The 20,745-nt window shown below is 48.9% G+C and overlaps 1 protein-coding gene across 3 annotated transcripts in view; it reads left to right on the forward strand.

Moving 5' to 3' along the window:
* Actn1 (actinin alpha 1) overlaps positions 1-20,745 on the forward strand; it is a 92,292-nt gene that overhangs the window by 52,949 nt on the left and 18,598 nt on the right. For all 3 annotated transcript variants that reach the window (XM_076921847.1, XM_076921848.1, XM_076921849.1), the window contains exons 3-8: positions 1,258-1,377; positions 7,650-7,736; positions 9,502-9,589; positions 10,047-10,125; positions 12,777-12,858; positions 14,008-14,093. In XM_076921847.1, coding sequence (XP_076777962.1) covers positions 1,258-1,377; positions 7,650-7,736; positions 9,502-9,589; positions 10,047-10,125; positions 12,777-12,858; positions 14,008-14,093 — 542 coding nt within the window. The remainder of the gene's footprint in view (positions 1-1,257; positions 1,378-7,649; positions 7,737-9,501; positions 9,590-10,046; positions 10,126-12,776; positions 12,859-14,007; positions 14,094-20,745) is intronic.

Below are 20,745 nucleotides of genomic sequence, written 5' to 3' on the forward strand. Positions count from 1 at the left end.
CCTGGGGGAAAGGAAAGTCTCAAATGAGTTTACAGTCTTATATTATAGAGCCTGGGATGGGTGGGGTTTGGCCAGTTCCTTAGATATCAAAGACATTTTTATTATCAAGACATTTTTCTCCTAACCCAGTGTAAAGTGCTTGGCTTTTTGTTTTGGGTTTTTAAGAGAATAAGGGATAGTTTATTCTGGAGCTGTTTTTGAGCGACCGTGGCCCAGAAACACAGATTTAGGTTACCCCAAATTCTATATTGTAACATGGACCATGAAGATTTTGTAGTTACACGGAACAAAGGAAGTCACAAATCAAGGCAATTTTAAAATATGTTGGTGGCTGTATCAGACAGACAGTTACAACAAGATGGGGCAGGCTTCTCTATAGGCCCAAGATGCTATCTGATGACATGCTAAGCTTTGATGGTTTGATGGGAGCTAGTAGCCTGCTAAGTCAATAGTGTTCAAAAGTTTTCTACCAGTCACAGGTAGTTAGGTCCCACACAATGGAGAGAGGACTAGCCAGGGAAGGCCATTAAGAAAGAAACTCCTGGATCTTGTTAGTACTGTCTGGGGCTTCTTTTTAATGTCACGGATTCTCCAGCGGTCTCATCTGCCTGTCCACAGCTTTTATCTGTGTCTCTTTTTAAGGTGAGGCTTCCGGTTTTCCAGATTGATCCATGCTGCTCTTCACCCTTGATTCTCACTGTAAACCTTGCTAAGAGCATCTGCCAAAAACTATACCACAGTCTGAATGTAATGAATGCCGTCTTGAGATTTCATCAGCCCATTTCTCTTAAACTCAGCTTCCTGGGCTGGAGAGATGGCTCGGTGGTTAAGAGCACTGACTGCTCTTCCGGAGGTCCTGAGTTCAGTTCCCAGCAGCCACATGGTGGCTCACAACCATCTGCAATGGGGTCTGATGCCCTCTTCTGGTGTATCTTAAGAGAACAATGGTAGAATGGTATACTCATATACATAAAATAAATAAATAAATCAAACAAAACACATGCACACACACATATGCATACCTTAAAGATATCCATTTTGAGCAGACACACACAGGCTTGTCTCTGGGAAACAGAAGGTGACGAATCCAGGTAGACTCAGCTTCTCTCTGATTGCCTGCCTGGATGACTACTCCAAACATCTAACAGGAGCATCATGCATATTCCCATTTAAGAAGTGCTTCGGTTGAGGGGGAGTGTGGCTCACCCTGCTCCTGGACACTTGCACCTCACTTTCATTTTTCTTCCTCTTCATCAGGTGAACGCTTAGCCAAGCCAGAGAGAGGCAAGATGCGAGTGCACAAGATCTCCAACGTCAACAAGGCCCTGGATTTCATAGCCAGCAAAGGGGTCAAGCTGGTGTCCATCGGAGCTGAGGGTGAGGCTAATATTCTGTGATCACTGCTTCCTTAGTCCTTTCTCCCCTGACTCCTGGGTTCACGTGCATCTGGAAACAGGTACCCACCGCCTCCATTGCTCAGCCATGCCAGAACTCACCCCTTTTCCATTCTCTCGCTAAAGTCCTTATAATGTGCAGTTGCACATGGAGTGCTGGGCACCTCACCCGTTACACTCCCCCACCCCTGTGTCCTGTGGGGTGCTCTGTGGGTAGGACAGTGCAGATGGGCTCCTGGTGGCTGACAGGGCCCTGGGGGAGACTCTGCTGTTCCCAAAGTAGCTTTATTTTATTTTCGAGACAGGGTCTCACTAGGTGGCTCTAGCTATCCTGGAACTCACTCTGTAGACCAAGCTGAACTTAAACTCACAGAGATCCACCTGTTTTTGCTCCTCCTGGGTGCTGGGGTTAAAGGTGTGTGTGCCTACCACCACCACCTTTCGGGGAGAACCAAAGTATCATTCTTGTAGCTTTTCCCAGCACCATGGTTCCCTGGCTCTTTTCCCATCACTTCTGAACTGTCTTTGGTTTTTGGATTTTTTTTTTTTTAAACAAAAAGCTGTTGAAGCCATTGTTGATAGGCTCTTCACAGTTAACGGAGTGTAGCAGGGATCCTGATGTACGTTGTGGTGGCTCTGAAGGGGCAGCTAAAATATTCTAACCAGGCCCTCCGATGATGTGACCTGTGGACACAACATGCGTTCATTGGGCTCCTGCTGGGGGATGTCAGGGGTTGATTGACACCATCTGAACTCACCTGGTTGTGAGGAAAGCCATGCCGAAATGCTTTAGCCAGCAACATCCCAGGATGGAGTCTCTCTGATGCTCAGCCCCACTGTAGGAAAACATGCTTACAGATGCCACTTGCCTGGGTCCCATCTTCTGTGAGTGCCAACCCAGAACCCCAGTCCAGTCCAACTATGACGTCAGAGAAGTGTACCTGGGGAATATTGCTCCCCCTAAGTCTGTGACAGCAGGTCACTCGTGGGTGAAGAGAAAAGTCCTTTTGCTTTTACACATGGGAGGGTTTTATGTGCATTCATCAGTTTTAACAAGGGCAGCAAACTGCAGTGCGCGGGGTTGAGTCTCGTTGACAAAGGTCTTGATGCACAACCACGTCTGCTTGTTGGCTTCTCTGTCATCTGGTGCAGCTTTGGGTGCCAGCAGCGAAGCCCAGCAGTTGCTACAGGGACCACATGGCCCAAGAAGCCAAAACAATTTCCTGTCGGGCGCTTTATTGGGACAGTTGGCTGACTCCTTGCCTTACCTGTCTGGGTTGGTGCTTAAGGTGGCAGCTATACCTATGGATCCTGGCACCCTTGCAGCCTTGACCATCTCCAAGGACAGAGGCTATGTTCCTTTTACCCTGTGGCCACAGCTCTGAGCTGATGATAACGGGTGTAGTTCAAAGCACGTGTGTGTGTGTGGCAGGTACTCAACTTTGTGGCTGGAAAAACATTCTTTGCCTCTTAATAAGAATAAAAGAACATTGTGTTCTACTAGGAGGGACTAAAGCCTTGGACAGTTTTTTTCAGGCAGAGGAAGCTAAGAAAAATGCCACTCAATGATCTGGCACCAGTTCAGGTCCCCACTAGGGTAGGGTAGGAGAGGATGTGGAAAATGGGCTTGGAGAAACAGTAGAGATAGGTGGGGACTGTGGGGAATTGAGAGAACTTTTTCTCTCAATTAGGATAGAAATTATTCTCTCAATTTCTCTCAAGGGTAGGCTCACATAGATCTGATCAGCTGTTGCAAGTGGAAGTGCAAGGCCATTATGGCAAGTTTAAAAAAAGAAGCAGAAAAGGCAAGGATTTTAGAAAGGAAAAGTTGGTAAAGGACCCCCAAAGAGGAGGGAGAGAGGTGGAAGATGGATGAGCATGTCTTGTGCTAGCCTGAGCCTGACCCAACAGGAAGCATCCAGGGATTACCTCATCGGGACAGGTTGCTGAGGTGAGTTTGACAGACTGTGTTTCAGGGTGGAGGGTGCTGAGGCTCAGAACAATGGCCGGAGAGGTAGAATGTCAGGTCGTTCTGAACTATATTGCACCTTCATAGCAAAGTCAGGCCCAGCCCTGGGGTTCAGGCTCCAGAGCCGAGTTCTAGCCCTCTTCATGTTCTGATAGGCTCCATTGTGGCCCTGATACACCATAGCCCCCTCGTCCCTGGCACAGCTCAGTCTCTGCCAGGCCACTTGTGTCCCTGTGCCCCATTGCTGTGCTATGCTTCTGGTCCCTTTATTTAACCTTGTTGTAAAGTGAGGTATTTGCTATCTTTTTATAGTTGTAGGAAGCAGACTGAGACTTTTGTGTTCATTCCAAGCCTGGGATGGCCTTAGGAAACCAGTTGAACACACTCTGGAGTTTTGCTTTCTAAGGGACAGCACTTCAGGGCTGAGGCTTATGAATTGAAGGCCGTGGGGCAGATCCCCTAGAAGGGAGAACTCTCGGAAGTGGGAAGACCTTGGGGACTGCTAAGGACCGCATGTGGGGAGTGGCCCTGGCAGGACATCCCTTTTCTTCAGCACTAGCACTGACTGACCAGGCCTGGCAGAGAGAGCCTGTGTGTAGACCAGTCCTGGAGACTTTGCCAGACCTTATGGAATGGGCCCGCCTTGTCCCTGGGATGTCTAGATGGAGTAAGTTGACGTCATAAGCAGGGAGTTAGAACCAAAGATTTCTTCTCCCACACTGTCTGGGACATCTAGATTTCATGAAGTAGAGGCTTGGTTGGGTGAGGGCTTGGGATTTAACCAGGGAAGAGGGGACCCAAATGGGACTTTTAAATTTTAAAATTTTGAGAGGAAGCTTGATGTTTGGGTGCCGGGGGCTTGGGGCCATCTCTACCCTTCAGATCTGTCAGGATGGGGCATAGTGGCTGCAGGTGCCTGAGCATTGGCCCTGGGCTTCCACACCTACCACACCACACGGGGTCATTCTGCTCTTTGAATGTGGGCAAGCAATTGCATTCCTGGAGTTGAGAGGAGAAACAGAATCTGAGCTAACAGGATGTGAGCCGAGTTTAGCTCACCATGGACATGGAATGGCAGCACCCCGTTCTTCTGAGCAGCCCCTGTCGTCAGGCTGCCTGTGAGTGGGGTATCCCTGGTCTGTGTGTGAGCTTTGAGGGTGGTATGAGACTAACAGGGCTGAGGCAGGGAAGGATTCTGAACACACCCCCACTGTCCTTTCTCTTCTCTGGCGCTAGTTTTCTGCCTCTTCACGATGACTTAGAATCTACTAAGTTCTGGGGATGGGGAGAGGAATTATTAGGAACCCCCCCCCACACACACACACACATACACAAAAAGAAACCACCTGCCTCCCTAGGACTTGAAAGGTCCCTGTGGGAGGGCACTGTGCTTGGCCCTCATGGAGCCAGGCAGGCTGGAAGAGAACATCCATTCTAGAAAGGCTGAACTTCAATGTTACCACTTTCATAAGCTTAAAAAAATTTCCCCTTAGAGTCAGAATGCTACCCATAAAATTTCCGCTGTAAGCATCCCCTTCCCCCAACCCCGGCCCAGTCATTAAAACCGCAGGAATGCAGTGTGGAATGGTTCTGTTAATATCTGCGCACAGCTGAGCTCTGTCACCTGGGCCTGCCTTGGAAGTGGCTGAGCACTGGAGCCAATGACAGGCCTGCGTGCCTCTGCCGATCATGATTTATGCCTCGCTCGTTCATTCATTCATTCACTCACTCATTCATTTATTCATGGTGGCCTTGCCCAGTGCTAGGTCTGCCCTGGGCTCTGAGTAGTGATGCAAGACAGGAAAAGTCCTGACCCTTGTCTATTCAGAAGACAACAGGAAATTCCCACAGATGTCGGGTAGAGAACAGTGACAGGTAAAGCGGAAGGTTACAGTGAGATGGCCCGAGGGAAGGGGAAGGGAAGGACAGCCACGTGGATATTCTGGAAGACGTAGCAATGGAGATGCCAGAGAGGACACAAGGAGGGGCCCAGGAGACTCTACTAGCCCAAAAGGGTCTTGCTGGCCACTAGCCTTGTGCTGGCCACAGGACTCTGGATGGAGTGGAAAGCCATGACTTTGAGCAGAAGAGAAGGGTGGTGGGGCTCAGGGGATTTAAGTCACTCTTTGTACTTTGAACATAGTTTCTATGATAAATAACTGAACAACAGGTTATTTATACAGAAATCTTACTCTGGTCTTTGGCCAGGGACAGAGAATTTCACTGCCAGAGTTGAACAGCTTTGAGATGCTTGGTCCCTGTTGCCAGGTTTTTTAGAGAGGTTTGTTTTTTTGTTTTGTTTTAAAGGCAGATTATGCTTCTAGCTGTGGTGTAATAATGTGTGTATTTAAATTTGCGTTTAAAGTTAACTAATGTAATGTCTGGGGAAACGATACCCGATTTCATGTTCCGTGTTTTTATTTGTGTCTCTCGCCTGTTTACCGATGAGAGCTTAGACTCTGTGCATATCAATTTAAACCATTTTAGTGGTGCACATGTTAAAGTACTGGAGGTTGTAGAGCAGTGGTTCTCAACCTTCCTGATGCTGCGACCCTCTAATACAGTTCCTCAGGTTGTGGTGACCCCCCCCCCCCCCAACCATAACATTATTGTCATTGCTACTTCATAGCTGTGCTGTTGCTACTGTTGTGAATGGTAAATATCTGATATGGATATTGACAGGATATCTGACAGGATATGACCATATGACCCCTGTGAAAGAATCGTCTGACCCCCAAAGGGGGTCAAGGTTCAGAACAGCTGTTGTGGATGGAAGCACATCCTTTTATAAAGGTCATTATGAGGTGACACACACCTGTAATCCCAGCCTTTGGGAGGTGGGGGCAGGAAGAGTAACAGTCAGCCTCGGTACATGACCCCAACCCCACCCCAGCTTTACACACCGATCTAATGCCTCCCCTGTAGTATTTTCTGCAGAGCTCTGGCTGTCTGAACTGAGGGGCACAGTTGTCTGCTCTCTGGGACTCTAACATGGGCCTGTGGCTTATTGCTATCTGTGGCTCTGTTAGCAAGTTACAACATGCCTTGTGTCTCAAGCAAACACTGGTGGTCCTTTGCCCAGCACACTCTGCAGACCCAACGCAGTAATACTGTGGAGGGGAATACGTAAGACATCCCTTGAATACTTTGCTCTTCACTGAGAGTAACTTGCCACGGGCAGTCTACTGTCTGGTTCTGCAAACTGGTTTGAATGAAGGAGCCTCAGCTGAACCTCATCCTTCAGCCCACAAGACCAAAACAGCTCTATGGCTTAGGCTAAATTATAGTTTTCATTTGTTTTAAGATGTGCTTCCTATTATTTCATACGTGTTTGTCTATATGAATGTCTTGTCTGTGTGTCATATGTTTACCTGCCGAGGCCAGAAGAGGGCGATAGATTCCCCTGGAACTGGAATTACAGATGGTTATGAGCTGCCATGTGTGGATGCTGGGAATCAAACCTGGGTCCTCTGGAAGAGCAGCCACTGCTCTTAACTCTTGAGCCATCTCTCTAGCCTTGATTTATATTTTTATTCTTGAAATCAAGACTAGAAACCAAGAAAAAAAATATAAGAAGAGAGAGAGAGAGGAAAATGTGATAGAATTTGTAGCCTGAAAGGTCTGAAAAGTGCAACCACTAAGAATAGCAGGGTGTCTGAGCTGTCATCTTGAATGCATTTTAAAACAAAAATCTATTTTAAAACTTAGGGCATCTTGAGGTTGACCAATCAGAGGGTTGTAAATGGTACCCCTTAAAACAGACGCATATAGCTTTCTGTTCCCTCTGGCTCTCTGCAGGAGTGGCTATTTTGAGAGCTGTGATTGTCCACAGACTCCCAGTTCATTGACCCTCCTCCCCACCTATGTGAGGGCTTAGAAATCTGTCCCCTCCCGTCTTCAGACTGGGTGAATGTGGTTCAGGGAGTAGAGCACCCTTTCTGATGAACACACTATCTCAAGAGAATCACCTGTTCCTTCCTCACGTAGGCTTTTCTCCTGGTCGATCACAGGCTTTTCTCCTGGTCGATCGCACCAGCTTTCACAAAGTGTCTATGTGGAGCTGGGTGTGGCTTTGGCACGGTGAGCTCTGTGTGTGCTAGGTGTGAGGTGTGTGTTTGATTCCTTGCACAAATAAATACATGGATGAATACAGCAGTAATTTTTTTCCCTCCTGGAAGTGGGCAGTTTGTGATGTTTGGTGTCTAAGCGGTGTGACACGGGACTGCTGAGAACCTTGTCTGTCTTGCTGCGACCCACCAACCATGTCCCACCCCTGTTTTCTGTAGAAATTGTGGATGGGAACGTGAAGATGACCCTGGGCATGATCTGGACCATCATCCTTCGTTTTGCCATCCAGGACATCTCTGTGGAAGGTGGGTTTCTGCTTTGTTCTGTCCTTTCTCGAACTCACTTCTCCCACTGCCTTCCCCACCCAGTCTTCCTCTTTAGGCTCATCCAGAACTTTCTCATATGATTTCAAATAACCCAGTAGCATTCCTCGCTTTGAGAAGGCCAAGGCTGTTGTGGTTAAGTGTCTAAAAGCCTCACCAGGCCCTTGGGAAAAGATGAGGAAGGGGAACCCCATGTCCGCTGATGTGCTCATTGCTCCCCCTGGTGGCCACCTCTCAGATGTGCACAGGTTGCCCTGGTATGAGAAGAGTAATAATCTCTCCGTATTCCTTACTCAAGCTGCGTTTTTAAGCTTTGTGCCTGACATTCTGCGCTTTGTGCCTGACATTCTGCTTTTATCACTTACTGTCCATGGATTTCTAAGTACATGATATATGCATACAAAAACCACTTTTAAAAATAAGATTGAGATAAAATGCTTTTAAAATACACAGCTTTATTTTTTTTTTATGTGAATGGGTATTTTTACCTGGGTGTATGTCTGCGTACTGTGTGCGTGCCTTGTGCCCCAGAGTCCAGAAGTGGGGATTGGATCTCCTGACACTGGACTTAACCGTTGTCAGCCTCCCAGTGTGAGTGTTGGCAACTGAACTTGAGTCCTGGAAGAACAGCAGGTACTCTTAACCACCGAGCCATTTCTTCAGTCCCGTAAAGATGTATTTTATCTTTATATGTATATGCATATGTGTCTGTGTGTGGTTATATACAGGTGAATGCTGGTGCCCTCAGAGACTAGACACATTGGCTCCTGGGGCTGGTGTTACAGGCAATAGTGAGCTATTAGAATGGGTGCTAGGAATTCAATTCAGGTCCCCTGCGAGGGCACTGAGCCACCTCTCCAGCCCCATGCCAACTCATAAATAGGTTATTATTTATTTCGAGGCAGGATCTCACCATGTACCTCTGGTTGGCCTGGAACCTGCTATGTAGACCAGGCTGCCCTTAAACCCCCAGAGATCTACCTGCCTCTGCCTCTAGAGTGCTGGGATTAAAGGTGTGCCGCGTCACACCTGGCACCCAGGACAATTTTATAATTGGTTGCTTGTACTTAAATAATTATTACCTTTGTGCTGGTTCTTAAGCATTATTTTAAAGTCCATTTTATGAATGAAATATGTGAGGTCACTCAGGAACCCACTTTAGTAAAGGCCATCACCTGCAGTTCACAGATCTGAACACATGGAGGCAGTGCAGCTTACAACCTTAGTACTGGAAGTTCACCATCCCCTCAGGTGCCTGGCTTTACAGCTGTCCTCCTGATCTACATAGAATAACAGGGGACCAGAGCCAGATCAGTGCAGTAATAGGAAGAAGCCTTACATTGGATGAACCTAGACAGGAATCCTTTCTTCCTGGTTCTCCATGCTTACCCTGTCAAGGGGCTTCTGGTGATGTAAGTTTCATGGACTCTGTCCTTGGAGCAGCCACCAGTTGCTGACTTACCTTATATTAAAGTCATCTCTTGAATAGGAGGGACATAGGCAGGTAACACCAGAAAGCTGCTGCTGTCTGGACATTTTAGTCTACAAGTGTGAGTGACTTGATTTGTTTTAATTCTTAAATAATTTTTCCAACTTTGCCCAACAAATAGACATGGTGGCCTAGACTTTCTTCCTCCTTATAGCAATGGAGTTGATCTCTTGAGGTCCCTGGAGGGGTTCTTAGGAGCAGTGTCCTCCCTCCCCTGGGTCAGCCCACTGACCTCTTCCCCTACCCCCTTTTTCACAGAGACATCAGCTAAAGAAGGGTTGCTCCTGTGGTGTCAGAGGAAGACAGCCCCATATAAAAATGTCAACATCCAAAACTTCCACATCAGGTGAGTACTGCAGCTATGGTCTCACATGGAGGCTGGCCTGCCTCCTCAGGGCTCCCCTGCCCCACCCTTGGTTAGAAGAGTGGTGGTGGTGGTGGTGGGGATATCGTTCTTTTTGGGAAGGGTGTGTCCTTTTGAATCCGCCATCCCTCCCTGTGGTGTCTTGGACCTGACTGCTGCCCGGCACACCTCTGTTGATATTTGTGACACTGGGAAGGCTCCCCAAGATTGTGTCAGGAAGCCCAGAGTTCCAGACCAACAGGCTAAAGCTTTAGTGAGGGGGTTGGGTGGGTGTGGTGAGTTCATCTCAACTTGCCAACCACTCAAAAAAGCTTGACCCCAATACCCGGGAACGTGGCAGGCAGAGGTATCCCTTTCTATCCCTGTCTTCTAAATCCTGCTTCAAAGGATTGCATACTAAACATCAGAAGTCACGTTCCCCCTCTCTCTCCCTGGACAGCTGGAAGGATGGTCTTGGTTTCTGTGCCTTGATCCACCGACACCGGCCCGAGTTGATTGACTATGGAAAGCTTCGAAAGGTACTTGTGCTCACTTGATCTCTTGCGGTATTCTCTTGCTTGATGACTGGTCCCTAGTGGGTGGAGACAAGCTGAGGGAGGACAGGACAGGACCACTTCTGAGACTCTAGTGTCTAGCCTGTAAATTGTTGGCTTTATGGACCAGCTAGACTGAGCCCCACCCAGAGGCAAGCAGGAAAATGCTTTTTCTGTTCATTACCCAGCATGCACATCCTAGATCCCTTTGCACATACACAGCCCACCAAGAAAGCTACCAGCACGAGGTGGCAGTGTTTGAGCAAAAGATATGCAAGGTGTCATTTCTTCTTTCCATTATTTCTGGTTTCATAAGGTGACAGTTTTAACTGATGATGTAAAGCATCTCTCATCCCGAGAGACATTTTGTCCCTGTGTTCCCGAGTCACAGGCAGGCACTGCGGGTTTGATTTCTTGTGTTGCCCCTCAATTTTATTGATGCTTTTGAGATGGTGGTGGGTTTCAGCTCAGGCTGGTCTCCCAACTCCTGGACTCAAGTGACCCTCAACCTCCCAAGTATCTGGGACTGAAGTCATGTGCCATTATGTAACCTTCATTTATATCTGGGTATCAGTTTACTCGGTGATTTTCTTCTGTGAGAAGTGTATGTCGAGGGGTGAGGAGATGGGGGTGTTATAAACTCATGGCGGTAAGCATTCAAGCTGGTCAGTGGGCACTGGCCTAGACACCTTGGTGAGGTCTGTCCCGAGCTGTTTCTATCTACCATGAAGTCAGTGTCATGAACTCTTCCCAGCTGTCCATTGATCTGGAATGGAATAGAAATGGAACCTGCTGTTGTAAAGCCCTCTTGGCAGGTGGTCTTCTAGGATGGACAACCCCCTTTCCCCCCTTTCCCCGGGATACCTGAGGGCAGTGTCTAGCCTACCACCTCGTGCAGACACATCTGTACCCTGGGGCTTCTTGCTAACCAGGAACCAGGAAAGCCCTGATGGTTCCTACCCAGGCAACTGGTGGTCGTGGCGGGGCCTCTGGTTTTAGGGTGTAGGAATGAAAAGATTTTTTGTGAGATAGAAAGAGCAGATTCCCACCCTCTAGCTGTCCCTGCCCTCAGTTAATGGAGAGGAGCCTGAGGCCTGGCCCTGTGTACAGAGCTAGAGCCACTGTTCTCAACCTAACCTCTAAGGGAGGAGTGACTCCCAGCCTACCAGCTCAGCTGCTTTTGCATGGGGGAGAATGTCCCATACATCCCATATGTCACACAACTATTGGAGAGCTCTTGGCTTCCACTTTCTGACCCGTGTACGAGGCTCTCCTGAATTCCAGTGCACATATCTCTCTGATACCTCAGTTTCAACTCTTTGGGTGCCTCTCAGAATCCCGAGGACCACTGGATCCAATGGGAATCCCATGTCGAATTTTTAAAAATATTTTTTTGAGATTACTAATATAACTACATCATTTCTTACTCTCTCCAAATCCTCCCGTGAGTCACCTCTCCCTTTTGTTCTCTTTCAAATCATGGACACCTTTTCTTTAATTACTGTTGTTGTTTTCTTTAATTATTGTTGTTGCTGCTGGTGGTGGGTGGTGTGTGTGTGTGTCTGTGTGTCTGTGTGTCTGTGTATTCCTAAATACATAAATATAAACTGCTCAGCCCATATGTTACCTGTATGTTTATGTCTTCAGGGCTGACCATGTGGTGGTATTAGAGAACTACTTTCCGTGCTCTTCCCTGGGGAAGGCTATTTCTCCAGCTCTCATGGTTCCTTAGTTGCCTGCAGCTCTTTGTCTAGGATTGAGGCTTTCCCCCTTCTGAGTTAACATGTCTACCGGTATCACCGTTGTTCAGGTCACCTGCACGCAGACACGGTAGTGAGGCTTCATGGGAGTAGCTTTCACATTTGTAGGAGCTACAGTCACAGTCAACTCTTGGGCTCTCACAGTCTCCCCTCCCCCAGCGCCCTTTCACAATGATCCCTGAGCCTTCTGCAGGAGCGTAACTGTCTGAGGACCCTCCGTACCGTCCTCCATGGCAGCTGCACCGTCTTAGGAGACTGACGTGTGGCCTGCTGAGCGGAGAAGGCGCCTAACTTCATATTACATTAACTCCATGTTTGTAGTACACTCCAGGCTGCAGGAATCCCAGAGTCCCCATCATCCTTTGCCACCTTTAGCTTTCAAGAGAAGATTGCAGAGGCACGAAAAAGGCCATGGCTACTTAGACTAACCCATGGGGATACACGGCGGGTCAGCTCAACTTCTCTACGAGTTAAGAGCACGTATCCCAACTATTGAGTTCAGATGGGGGAACTAAGTCCGAGTTCTTTACCCATGTGCCCTGCAGGAACTGATGGTTCTCAGTTCCACTTCTTAGGTCGTTCCTACCCCAATTCTAACATCAGGCCTATGTTTTTACCCCATTTTCCTGACATAATTGAGGCGTGATGGGGAAAGAGAATGTTCCAAACCTCTAAATAGTGGCCCCTAAAAAAGGTTTTGGAGCCAGCCTTTCTTAACAAGAACCTGAGAGGGGTTGGTAGAAATACTCTGTCTGTCTGTCTGTCTGTCTGTCTGTCTGTGTGTCACACACACGCTGCCTGCCCCATCCCCTCCTAGCTGAGATGAGCTATGACCTATGACTCCCCGTATGCTCACTTTGTCCTTTTCTCCCTTAGGATGATCCACTCACAAACCTGAACACGGCCTTTGATGTGGCAGAGAGGTTCCTGGACATCCCTAAGATGCTGGATGCTGAAGGTAAGAGCTCTCTCCACTGTCCCCCAGCAGCTGAGGCATGAAGGGGAGTGGGTCTGTCTGCTGGGACCTCCTCCTGAAGAGCTTGGGATCACATGCCTGCCAGGGATTCTGTGTGGTTCAGAGGAAGAGGCACTAGCTGATAGCACACAAGCAGCATAGAGCAAGGTTTTTTTGGAGAGGGGAAGGTAGGCCTTCCTGCTCTGTCCTTGCCTTTGGAAGAAGCAGGAGCCACAGCCACTGTCCCTTGGGCTCTCTAGTCCTGTCACACGCTTATGTGCCTTTTACAGTGTCTTAGTTCTACACTGAGGAGCTGAAGAGAGCCTAGGGTGGGGAGTGCTGGGGCAGGGGGATTATCCAAGATTGCCCCCAGCTCTGTACTCCTGATAACCCTTTATAGTTGACAGTTTCTTCAGGAATATTCTAAATATGGACAGAAGCATACAATGGTATAATGCCCACCGTTCCAGGATGGTTTCTGACATTCCATCACACCTTTTTTCTTTTTTCTGTGTCCTTTTCTGTCTTTGTTGGACTGTATTAAATCTCAAATCTCATGTCACCGCTACCTGCTTCCAAGTACATGCCTTAAAGATAACGAGTATTTTTGCATGTAATTACAATATGTTCCACGGACCAGATGTGGTGACATTCCCCTGAGTGTTAAGACAGGAGGATCATGAATCTGCGGATAACCTGGGTTTTATAAGTGAGACTGTCTCAAAAACAAACAAACAAAAACATTTTCACATCTAGTAAACATGACAGTGATTCCCAGTGTATCTCTTATCATGTGCTTGACCAGAGTCCCCTAGTTTAAAACAGCCACTGAGGGTGGGTTGGCTGTGCCCATGCATGTACTTGGGTGGTGAGCTCTATAGGCCACCTCCTCCTTCCTTTAATCCCTTCCATTGCTGCCTTGACCTTGTGATTGGAGGAGGACTGTTGGGTATGGTAGTCTTTGCTTGCCTCCTGGGGCATCACATCATCCATGTCTATGACCCATGTTCCTGTTATTGGAAGTTGACTCTGAAAGCTAGCTAGATTTTTGATGGCTGCTTCATGGAATGCCGGCTTCCGCACCCCCTTGAGAGTTGCGCTGTGTGCTCACTAGGTAGCTTTAACTGCAGCTCTTTGTCTGTCTCTCTACAGACATCGTCGGAACTGCTCGGCCAGATGAGAAAGCCATTATGACTTATGTGTCTAGCTTCTACCATGCCTTCTCTGGAGCCCAGAAGGTACCTGGGGCCCCTGCTCCTTCTATGCCCAGCACACCTCATGCCAGATCCCAGCCATGCCCTCCTGCCCTCTTCCTCCGTCCATCCCTTCATGTCCCAGTGCAGGGGTCTGGACGATCTGGTTCTGGTCTTGTGGGTAGTTAGCCGTGTTTCTGAAGAGGTCTTGTTTAACTCCTCCCTAACTATGCATTTCTGCTCTCTCTCACGATCTCTCAGTACTGAAAACACAGAGCAAGAGCTAGTCCTCTAGAACCTCGTGCCCCAGCTGCATGACCCAGGCAAGAAGGGTGGGGTGTGTGAGAGGTCAGTGGGTCCTGGCTGCAGGAGACCGTAAGCCACAGTCCCACTCCTGTGGAAGCGACAGGCTTGACAGTACTGGGGCTTCCGTTGGGCTCTGGTACACTTCTTTTCTTCACTTACCCAGTTTGCAGAGTTGTCATACTCCTGCCCCCTCAGGCATGATTTAACAAATCTGTCTCCAGCCCCTGAACCCTATCCTGCCTGGGACCCCCATGTGGACACTATACACTTCGTTCTTAGGCATTAGCATGGCCTGTGGGAGGAGGAGAGAGGATGTGAGTGGCAGTGAATCCCCTTCTGGTATCCTCCCAGAATGCTCTGGGAGGCAGAAAGTAAAGCCAGGTTGTATGGTTCTGTAATACACCAGAGCCCAGTTCCTGCTAAGGACACTGGAAAACTGGAAGTTGTCACTCACTACCATGCTTAACTGGGGCAGCAGACATCCCTCCCAGAAGCAGCACATGGCTGTGACCACAGAAACCTTCATGGCTTTGGTCCCTAGGCCTGCCACGTGTTCCTCATGACCTCTGAGTGACCTGTTGGAAGTGCATGATGGGGAGGCTCTGCCCCCACCCCTACCTCCCTTGCTCATTTTCCTGTCTGCTCACCATCCCTTCTGGCCCGCTCCTCTCCTCCTGCTCGCTCCCCTCTGTCTCGTGCTCTCTGTCTGCTGCCGCTGTTCGAGTTTGCTCTGTACTGTTCTACTCTCCTCAACCTCTTCTCCTTCTCTGTGCAGATGTGTAGGCACGATAAGGCCTGAGGGGAAGGCCATGTGACCTAATGTTTCATGTCACTGCCACGCCTTCTCGGTGCGCAGAAGGTGAGCTCGCCCTTGGCCTCGCCCACTCTCCCGGCTGCCCTTTGGCCCATCTTGTCCTCTTCAATGGACAGCAGCAGTAGTTCCTGTGTGAGAGAGGGTTAGTTAATTCACCCATCCCTACGGGGGACAGGACACTCTCAGAACCCTGGCAAGCACACTTAGCAATGCCAGAGAGGCCCAGCCTCTTGATATCCTTCCTTTGTGTCTCAGTGAACACTGGGCATAGTGGACCCCACAGAGGGAAAGGCAGACGAGCTGTCCGAGCCTGGAGCCATCCCCTTAAATACCCAGGATCCCTGTCACCTCTGAACCTACCTTCTTCCTGCCTGACCAAGGCCATCTTCTCAAATCTAGGTGGCAGTCAGGGCAGGGAGAAGCCTTCTGCCTTCTCCCTGATGTCCAGGCCAAAGTCCTGCATGTTGCTTGCCAGCCAGGCCTTTCATGGCTATAAGAATATAAAGAATACCACTTGGGTGCCATAAACTGTGGGGCTTTGGACTTTCATTCTAAAACTACCCTGCAGAGAGCGGCAAAGCTACTCTTTTCTTGTTTTTTTTCTTTCGTTTTTTCCCATTGGTCTTTTTGTTGGTTTGTTTTGGTTTTGTTTGGTTTTTGTTTGGTTTTGGTTTGGTTTGGTTTTGTTTTTTAAGACAGGGTTTCTTTGTGTAGCCTTGGCTGTTTGGAACTTGAAGTGTAGTCCAGGCTGGCCTTGAACTCACAAAGATTCACCTGCCTCTGCCTCCCAAGTGCTGGGATTAAAGGCGTGCACCATCTGGCTTTTTTTTTTTTCCCCTTCATGGTGGTGCTGGGGTTGAACCCAGGGCCTTGTGCTTGCTAGATACCACCAAGCTTCATGTCCAGCAGTCTCAGTCTCTCTCTCTCTCTCTCTCTCTCTCTCTCTCTCTCTCTCTCTCTCTGTCTCTGTCTCTGTCTCTGTCTCTGTCTCTCTGTCTCCTCTCTGTCTCTCTGTCTCTCTTTCTGTCAGAAATACCTTTAGGAAAAGACACCTCTAAAAATTACCCAAAGACTACCAGATGAGCTGACAGCAGCCCTGCTACCAACTGTAGAGGATTCGGCCCTTCCTGCTGGTTGCTCAGTGACCAGCCTCCAACTTCCAAGGGATACTCCCTGCTGGCCTCCCAACTCTTCCTCTGCCCCCCCCCCCCACCTCTGCTGCTCTCCTGCCGACCTCTCCTGAACCCCGTTCCCCACCTCTCAGCCAGGATGTGAGCAGCCTCTCTGCTTGCCTTGGTTGGGTGTTCCCACTCAGCCTGCTAACGACATAGAACCAGGCTGACTTGAGGTGGCCTCTCCCCTCTGTCCAACTATCCTGATCCTCATTTTTATGGCCCTTTGCCTTTAAGGTTTCTGCCCAGGGCTTCATGCCTGGTGACACGGGCCTTGCCTGTCTTTGATGCCTTCTCTGTGGCCTGGCTGATGATAGTGCTCAGGAGGGGGGTGTGTCTATGTGTGTGTGCATTTGTGTGGTGTATGTGTGCATGCACAGATGCATGGCATGGAAGAAAGGTGTATGTCTTCTGTGTCTGGTGGGGAGAGCTTGGGATTTGTGTGGCTTCCCCTTTGAAATCCTCCTCCCTGTGCTCTCTTCCCTCTCTTCATCCCTGTTGCAACCATTTCATGCTTTTGTCCATTTCCCAGAATGGGAGCGCAGACAGTGTGGCAGAGTGTGGGCATCCTGTTTGATCCTTGGGTCTCTTGGTCAGAGACCTCAACCAGAGTTACCCCACAGCATCTACCTAGGTAGATCTGCTCTGCAGGGATGCAAACCTCTGGTTTGGGGGGGGCGAGGAGATGAAGGAGTCTTTCTGCATCTCACACTCTTGTCTTGACTCCCGCTGTGGCTAGTCACCGTGACAAACACCTTCCAGAGTTATATCCCATGGCCCGCCCTCCTCTCTACACCTTTCCCTGGCCAGTCAGACATAATAGAAGTAGAAAGGTCTGAGCTAATAGCCATGTGCATATGCCTGTGCACATTGACGTGCAGGCATAAGGTAGACACAGCTGCCGAGAGACTGCCCTCATTGGATGAGGACTGACTTGTGTTTGGCAGGCTGGTTTGGGTTCTGATTCTTTGCTTTCTTTCCCTTTGCCCAAGTTTAGAATGGGTGGGCTGCATCAAGGTTTTGTTTATGCTGCTAGTGCTGTGGGGGGGTCTCTTGGCAGCTATTTCTAGGATTGGCTCTTGACTGGGAAGACTTCATTTGATGCGGGTGTTTCTGGTTGTTTAGGGACAGGCGGGGCTGCCTGCATCTATCCACCTGTCCATCAATCACTCGGTCCATTAGTGTAATTCTTCTAAGGGAAAAAAAGTGTTCCTGTTCACAGAAGCTATCTGGCAAAGCAAAGAGGCAAGGCTCAGAGCAGGGCTTGCACTGCAGCAAGTCTGTGCAGAAGGGACAGCTCTGGGGCTGCAGGATGCTTTCTGTGAGCGTCAGCTTGGAGCCTGGAGGTTTACATTGAGATAAGGCGTTCCTAGGAAAGGCTCAGGTACCACTGGGGAAGGGCAAAGAGACCATCACTAAGGAGTTACTAAGTGATGGCAAAGGTCAGTACACCTAAGGTGGAAGCTTCGAGGTGTGAGAGGAGGGGAAGCTGGTATTGCCAGGTCACTATTGAACAGGGAATTCTGGAGAAATTGAGGCACAGGTAGAGGGACAGATATGTGTCCCCAAACCCATCCCAGCCTGCTTGTCTTAGGGAAGCTCCATTCTGGGGCTAGGAGCCATGATCTGCTGGGCTTAGCAAACCCAGGGGAAGGGTAGTAGTCGATTAGGCAGGGGAAAGAATAGACCAGGCAATAATAGTAGCAGACTAGGGGGAAGGAAAGGCAATACAGGCTAGAATTTGGGAAATTTACTACAAGCACCAACAAGGAGATCCCTGTAGCAGTCATATGGACTGTGGGTGATGGAGCCCTGGTATGTCATTTTGCCTAGTTTGAGTATTTGATTACATTTTAATTGATGACAGCCTCTCTCTCTATAGATGAGCCTGTCTCACGTGGCTTGGTACTCTGATTATCAGGGTGGAAGCATAGCATGGGATAGCTAAGTCTCTAAGACAAATGGCTCATGGCTTTGCAAATAATTATAATATAAAATTAAACGTTGTGTGGTCAGATGTGGTGATACATGCCCTTAATCCCAGCACTTGGGAGACAGAGAGGCAGGGGGATCTCTGTGAGCTCAAGAGCAACCTGGTGTACATAGCAAGTTTTAGAACAGCCAGAGAAATCCTAAGTAAAAAAAAGAAAAATCATTTATATGTGAAGTTGTGCATATAGTACAGTTGAAAGTGGTCACGAAGACTGCGAAAATACACATCTGGCCCCTTCCTCTGGAGTGTTTTCTGAGCTCCTTAGCATCTATGCTTGCTTGCATATTATCTCAGGCAGCCTGTCATTTGGAAAGACTTGGGCAGCCTGGTTCTTGCATGGGTTTTAGAACAGCCCATTCCATCATAGAAAACCCAAAGTCAGAAGCCAGCCTGGGTTTTCTTCTGAGGTAGCTTCCATCTCTGCCTTTCCCCTGTGTCCATTTCTTTCCTCTCCTGGGCCAAGTCCCTCCCTGGTGCTTCTGAACTCCAGCAGCCTTGCAAGGGCTGCTCATGCACTGTGCTGCCGTCTCCCTAACTCCCACCATGCCATGGGCTTCCTGTAGCTCTGAGGTGGGGAAGCCAGATGTTTGGGATGGCCTGCCATAAGGCTGCTCTTGCCATCTGTAGCCTGATTCCCTTCATTCCACCAGTCAGGGCTGCAAGGCCATCTGGACTGACTTGTCTCACCTCTTTGACTGAGGTTGGTAGTGACTAGCCTCTCTTCATAAGGGAGCCACGTGAGAACACATGTGACCTATGCCCCTGGAAGGCTTATTCAGGGTTGCAGAGGAAGTGGAGAACCAGTGTTCTGAGGACAGCCTTTGTCTTCCAAGAACCTGCTTCTCAAAGGTCAGAGGACTACTGTCCCTAAAGGTGACCCTCAGGTGTTCTCACAGACTTTTATAAAGAAAGCACTCCTGTGCTCTGTTGGCTTGTCTTTATCAAAGGCAGGTCCTTCTGGCAAGCTGCTGGAGGCCTCAGGCTTTCTCTCTCGTGAGGCTAGCCTGAGAAGGATAGGCCAGGATGCAGGCTTTGTTTGTAAAAGGGTTAGATCCTTGCAAAAAGCCCCCAGAAGTCCTTAGTGGAAGTCTTCCCCAGATTTCACCCAAAGGAGTGGCTGTGGGAAGGTCCACAGACCCTAGCAAAGCTTTAAAGTCTACTGAGCACAGCTCTCAAGATTGTACAAACTCTAGCCAGGCGGTGATGGTGCACACCTTTAATTCCAGCATTCAGGAGGCAAAGGCAGATGGATCTCTGTGAATTCCAGGCCAGCCTAGTCTACAGAGCGAGTTCCAGGATAGCCAAAAGAAGGTGCAGACTTAGGCCCTACTCAGCCTACCAACTTGGCAAACAAGCGGAAGTTTATGGGTGTTGAGCCCAAGGTTTCAGGGTATATCTGGAGGACAGCACACTTAAGGTGAGATTCATTTACATTAGAAACTATAGCAGCAAGCTAGCATGGTGCTTGCTGCATACCTGTAATCCCTGTACTCTGGGGTGTGAGGCAGGAGACTCTTAAGCTCCAGGCCAGCCTGCTTACCTACAATGGGGATCTACCCATGCCTCATTAGTGGCAGTGTCTGTAGCTGTACAGACACTGGTTGCCTGGTCCTCTGCCCTAACTTCAGCAGAAGGAGTTTTGGTAACACCAGGCGGATTATCACCTCAGCCAGCTTCATGGAGCATACTGACTTAGTGCTATAAGTCTGCATTCTTTGTGCATCCTGCCTCTTAGGGCAGGCTCGGGAAGCAACCGTTTCCTCAGTGCCTTGGGCTATTCGCTACAGTTACTTGGTGGTTCTCCAGAAGGATGACAAGCAGGACATCTGTATGACAAAGGGCCATGCCATCTCCAGGACAGAGTTGAGCTGAAGGTGGGGATGATGACTGAGGAGACATTGCTTCCATGAGAGCCGGGAGTCCCAGAGTCCTTATCCAGATGACTCTTAGATCCTCCTCTGCTCACTCCCATGTTCTCCTCTTGGAGTCCCAGCTGTCCAGTGCCCACACTGTAGGACAGTCCCTTGAAATTTCCCTTGAGAGAGCTTTAGGACACTTTTGCTCTGTCCCATCCCCTCTGTGTCCCAGAACACTCACCCACAAGTCATGGGATTTGGTTGGCCTTTCCTCTTTGAAAAATTCTTGGAAAAAGCCACATGTCATAGTCTTTCCTTCTGGTTCTCCGGAAGTTCTTCACACTCAGTCTCGTTTTGTGGTAACAGAAGGTCTTTTTGTTCATCAACCAGATTTAGGTTTTGCTGCCTTTTCTCCTACACCAGGTGTCCTTTATCATCTGTAGGTCACCTGTCCCAGGATCTCAGGGTTCATAACTACTTTCTCATAGGCATTGTCTTCTCTACCCTGTGGTCCCGAAAGAGCTTTGAAATCAAAGTTGGCATATGTATAAGGAAG

This window comes from Arvicanthis niloticus, chromosome 23 (genome assembly GCF_011762505.2).
Source record: "Arvicanthis niloticus isolate mArvNil1 chromosome 23, mArvNil1.pat.X, whole genome shotgun sequence".
NCBI classification, from domain to species: Eukaryota; Metazoa; Chordata; class Mammalia; order Rodentia; family Muridae; genus Arvicanthis; species Arvicanthis niloticus.